Here is a 6079-nt window from a genome sequence, read left to right on the forward strand (position 1 = left end):
TGTTCCATCGATATCGATGTTTATACTCGCAACGCAATAATAATAGCAGTCGTACAAGTGCCATGCCACGACAAACCTTAGTTCGGTCTATCTGTGACTAGATGGCGCTATTTACAATATTTATGTTTGTAACTATCGTTTATGTTAAATATTAAATCTCTGCAATATCGACCGAATATAATTCACGTCAATTCAATGAAAATAGACCGGATCTACCGAAGGTGGATGTTCATCAAAGGCATTAGCAGAACAAGGTACGTGTGTGCATTATATTGCTATTGTCAACGAGTTTTTAGAACATCGATTTATTCGTATGGCAACGTAATAGTAGTTTTATGCATGCATAAAGCCACCGCGGTTTAAAATTGACAAAGTTTCATACGAACTTTCATACATTTTATCTGAGGTAGCCGAAATCCTTTCTTAGGGACATTCCGTCATAACATCTACCTGCATGACAAATTTCAGCCCGATCCGTCTAGTGGTTTGGGCTGTGCGTTGATAGATCACTATGTCAGTCACCTTTGAGTTATATATGTTTAGATAGATTTAATATATTATGAATGTGGTACACTTAAAATACTAAGTCATAATGGAAATCGCGGCAACTTTTTAGAGTGAAACGTTACTGAAACTGTCACCCGCACCACGCTGCAGTGAACATGGTATAGTAATAATAATAGTTATAGTATAGCATTACTCACCCACGTTAACATCTATAGCTGCCGCAGATTTATCAGTAGTGGGGTCACTGACCAGCAGGACCTTCAGCCGATTTGATAACACTAAGCCCCTGTCAATATAAACAGTATAAATATATACAGAACAACTGCCTTTATATACAGGAAAGAGTGTGTATATAAATGTAGATAAAGAACGAGAGAGTCCGCGCGCGCAAACAGTGTGCACATTCCCGCGTACTACAATATACAGTGATTTAGTGAAATTACGACTGCCTCTGCTGAGAATCGAACCCCTAGCTGTGCCCTCAGACTAAAGTCGTATTCGTCAGGCGGAAGTTGGCCTTCAGCTGCTCCATAAGTCCTTCCTTAACTTTGAAGTGTCATCTGCACTCGCCCTCTATCGTCCGGTGAAGCTGTAAAGGCCAGCTGCGGCCAACAGCATCAGAGTAGTCCGAAAAAAAAATGCAAGAGTTGTACTGTCAATAGATTAGAATGGATATAGAGACGGTCTGTATATTTCTTATTATAACGCATTATTCCGTCATGAATTGTTGGCACATTAGCTTCTTTTATACGTACGCACTTTCACGCAGTAAAGAGTGTGCAAGTAAATGTAGATAAAGGACGAGAGAGACCGCGCGCGCAAACACTGATCGCATTCCTCGTACTACAATACACAGTGATTTAGCGCCATTTTGTAATAATTATCAATTCAAAATGGCGGACAGCTGACTATAGAGCAAAGATACATTTTTTATATTATACAGTTATTAATAATTTACGTAAACGATTGGCCAATTTACTGCCTGAGGGGGCAGGGAAGTGAGCAGCGCGAGAGTGTAAACACGAGTGGAAACACTTCCCATGCCATTGGCGCTGCCACTCGCGCTACCCGGCACTCCCTCGATTGTCGGTTTTTCGTGCGCGAGTCAAAGGACTGGCAGCGCGAGTGGCAGCGTGTTTTTACATTCCGCCCTCTCGTTCAGTTGTCGCCCAGCTATATTTTCGGCAGCGCGAGTGGCAGGGGAAGCGGCTGAATCTAAACGTAGTATATCAGACTTAGACTGTCGAGAAAATCTCGGCAGGTTAATTCCATAATCTAAGTTTACAAGTTTATAAAAAAATAATAAAAACGAACAAATTGACCATAGTCGGTAAGCATTGGTTAAGACTGATTTTAAGGAGGCATAGATTAGGCTACAGGGCCCCAATCCGCGGGGCCCTGGGTACGTACTCAGTGTGCCCCGTGGGGAAGAGGGTCCTGCAGGTAATTTATTCCCACATTTAAGTCCACGTGGGTGGAATAAAAATAAAAAAAACATATACCTGTAAACTCTTTTGTCTTCTTGCGATTTCACAATGTCCTCATAGCGCTTGAGTACGCCGGGGCTGATGGTTGGAGTTTGGGGGGATGAGGTGCGTCCGGGGGGCTGCCGCGGGGCGCACTGCGTGGTCGTCATTCCGGAATGGAGGCGTTTCTGTTTGTGTGTTATACTGTAAAGAGTAAAGTGTAGATGAATATTCTCACTAGCGGTTTAATACACCGATTTTTAAAAATAAATCTGAATTATTGTAAACATGTACAACATTTGTTTGAAAAGAATACGAGCTGAGTTTCCTGTCAGTTCTTCTCATCCCGAAATCACTCCAAACTGACGGTATATTTGACATATCATAAGAGTCTGTAATTTTTTTTCTTTTTTTGCACAGCGCCATCTAGTCCCAAGTTAAGTGATGAATCTGCATTCCAAATAAGCGGTAGAATAAAAAAAACGTGACTATTCAAAAGAGTTTATATTAAGTTTATTTGAATAAAGATTATTTCTATTTCTATATATATTATACATATATACTATTTTTTTTAAATATATATATATGTGTATATAAAAATTTTAATTTTAATTTTAACAGTATTAATGAAACGGGTTTGACTGTCTATGAGTATACTGTTGTCATTATTAGGGAATACTAATAGTTACTTAATTACTGTAATCTCACATATCATCCTTATCGCCACTTAATTATGGGTTGTGGGTTACAAGTAAAACAGCGGCGGGCTAGCAATGCAAAATAGCATTTATTGAATTAACTTTGTATGTAAATCTAATATCCACACAGCCACATAAATCTATGTGTGTAGATGTCCTGGAAAATTTGTTTTCTCATATATATTAAAAAATAAGAGTTGATGGTAGAAAAGATAAGAAAAATTTGTGCGAACAGGGATGAATGGATATATATTTTTTAACATCACAACTAAATGGGATAAAAAAGATATGTGGATGGATGTAAAGGAACAGAGATTAAGTGCCTAGCAGTAAGAAAAGATGGATGGATTGTGTGAAAGATGATTGAATAATTAAAAGAGTATGTTCAATATTTATTTAAAAGGACACATTGACTTCAGATGACTGATCTGCAGAATAAGAAGTAACAAAAAATGTATATATAACTAATATTTATTTTATATTTTATTTCTATATATATATATATGAAAATTTTTATTTTAATTTTAACTTGTTATAACGGGTTTTCTGTCAATTAATACTGTTGTCTTTAGGGAAAACTAGTAGTTACTTAATTAATGTAATGTTCAGATACAACGCCACTTAAGATGGAGTTGTGGAAGTTACAAGTTAAACATACTGCAATGCAAAATAGCATTTATTGAATTAACTTTGTATGTAAATCTAATATCCACACAGCCACATAAATCTATGTGTGTAGATGTCCTGGAAAATTTGTTTTCTCATATATATTAAAAAATAAGAGTTGATGGTAGAAAAGTGAAAATTTGTGGTTGTATATATTTTTTAACATCACATAATAAAAAAAGCCCATGTGGATGGATGTAAAAGATAAGAAAACATGGAAAAAGATGATATGAATAAAAGAAGAGTATGTTCAGATATGTCTAAAGGACACATTGACTCAGAGACTGATGTGCAGAATTAGAAGTAATATAAAATATAAGTATATATAACTAATATTTCTTTTATATTTTAAACTTTTAATTAAATATTATATTAGATTGTATAACTTTGTGTCAATCAATAAAGGCATTGAATTGAATTCATTCATTCATTCATTCATAATATAAAACATATATTTCTTTTATATTTTAAACTTTTAATTAAATATTATGTTAGATCTTATAATTTTTGAATCAATAAAAAATTGAATAAAAAATGAAAAATAAAAAAATTTGTCAAAAACTTTTGTCAAACAAGCTGACATCCCACCTGATGATAAGTTGTGATTGTCACCTATATACATGAATAGCACTATTAATTTATGAACACAATATTATAATGTAACTACCACTCATGCATTGCAGATTACTAAGATTCCAGAGTACTAACATGTCACGCCTCTTATCCTGTAATTTCACTGTCTAATCTGCACCCTACAACCGAAACAGCTTAGAAACAATAATTCTGGTAACAAATTACTTGTAATATTTACTCGAATTTTGATACAGTCTTGTTTTATTACAGAAAATAGCAATGTTTTACTTTTTTCTGCGTCTCACAGGCCTAGGTATCGTATCAACTGATATATTAACTGATATCGTAACGATACTAGTAATTAGTATTAATTAGTGTAATTAGTACGTCGCAACTCCTTTCACAGCTGTACTACTCACGTAGTCTAACACAAAGCATGAAGATACGAAATATTAGAAGCAACTAACCTATTAAAGTTGTTACGGTATCCGGCAGGAGGTGAGAAGTTATGGAAGCCAATCAATAGAAGTCTTCTAGATGCCAGTTTGTCAAATTAAATTATAAGTGGAATGATTTGAAAATTATTATATCTACAATTTTCTGTACGTTGATGACAAATTTACACAAATTATACAATACAATTACGTTATACGTCAAATCAAATGACAAAGGCTGTCAAATTGACAATATTGACAATGACGTTACTACTTAGTTATTCTTTTAAACTGGATTTTTCTTTACTTTGGAGTAAAAAATAACGAAAACAAAAATAAAATAAAAAATATTAATGTCTAAGTATGAAACTCGTATATGACCTCTCATGGGCCTGACAATGAAAAAACAGCGCCTGAACCGCAGTAATGGCTACGTGAAATGGCCAGTAGCTTACCCTAATTGGGGTAAGACTATGGCCGACATCGACTCCAGCAGCAACAACCCCCAGGTTGCTGCTGGAGTTGATGTCGGAGCAAAGAGGTTCTCCCCAAGGCCCTAACATTCACCCGGCCAGTGCCAACGACCAGTGTCAGTCATTTTAGAGTATTATATTATAACCAATGAGCAAGTAATCACTTCGTCTTAAAGTTTTTTTTTGTTTCCTCCTACGTTACTGGTATTAAAACTGGCTGGTATTGCAGGCGAGGTATATAAGAATATTTGAAAATAGAATGTGGCCTGTCATCTTATTGTTAAGAATTTATAAATTTGTTATGCGGATGGCCGACAAATAATGGAGAGAAAATGAGGTACTATCACTATTTTCATTAATACTAAATTACTTTTAAGTTACTATTATGTTTTAGGCGATGTATGTTATCCTAGACAATTTATATTGTGTCGGATTAATAAATAAATAATAACCAATCGCACCTATATTCCATAATACACTTCTTTGGTAGAATAAATAAAATGTGACCATTCAAAAGTGCTTATATTAAGTTTATTTGAATAAATATTATTTCTATTTCTATTTTTTGTATTTGTCATTACTTAATTCTGGCTATCACACACTCTCTATCCTGTTTGCCTTCTTCTTACCTTACAAAGATGATTCATACACTCGTTGTCTATCTCCAATAATAATTATAATCTATGGACAATTCACACAACGCCATCTAGACTCGAGTTAAGCTAGCTAAAGCTTGTGTTATGGGCACTAGATAACTGACACAAATACATAGATTTTTTTTCGTAAATACATATTATACATAGAAAACACCCAGACCGATACAATCTTTCTTATGAATATAATAAATGTTTGTCATGTGAGGGATCGAACCCGCGACCATTGTTCGTAGCATTATTATAACTTGCGCTGCTCATTGCCAGATACTTAATGTGGTTCCAACCCCCCGCCGGACCCCCTTATAGTTCTCTCAATAGTATATATAAAGTTCGACTTTATTAAAATGAGGTAAGTTTATTTATAAAATAGTATAGTTTAGGGGGGTCCGGGGGGGATTGGAACCACACTAAGGGTCTGGCAATGAGCAGAGCAAGTTATAATACTGTTTCGAGCAATATGTGAAAAAATGGAACATCTTAAAATAACGAATTTGATATGAAATTGTATACACCGTTGTTACCCAATATACGGTTTCAATGAGTCTGGTAGGATAAGGAACCAAGAAAACTGTTTGGCAATTTATAAATGTTTGCCGTGCGAGGGAT

General features: G+C 35.0%; 1 protein-coding gene across 1 annotated transcript in view; it reads right to left on the reverse strand.

Moving 5' to 3' along the window:
- Positions 1-4550, reverse strand: part of LOC131850392 (insulin-degrading enzyme) — a 31902-nt gene extending 27352 nt beyond the window's left edge. The window contains exons 1-3 of the mRNA XM_059200605.1: positions 4378-4550; positions 2010-2177; positions 705-793 (exon numbers count right to left, since the gene is read on the reverse strand). Coding sequence (XP_059056588.1) covers positions 705-793; positions 2010-2143 — 223 coding nt within the window. The 5' untranslated portion in view covers positions 2144-2177; positions 4378-4550. The remainder of the gene's footprint in view (positions 1-704; positions 794-2009; positions 2178-4377) is intronic.
- Positions 4551-6079: the final 1529 nt, after the last annotated feature.

This window comes from Achroia grisella, unplaced genomic scaffold (assembly GCF_030625045.1).
Source record: "Achroia grisella isolate CSIRO2021 unplaced genomic scaffold, CSIRO_AGI_Agris_v1 utg768, whole genome shotgun sequence".
NCBI classification, from domain to species: domain Eukaryota; kingdom Metazoa; phylum Arthropoda; class Insecta; order Lepidoptera; family Pyralidae; genus Achroia; species Achroia grisella.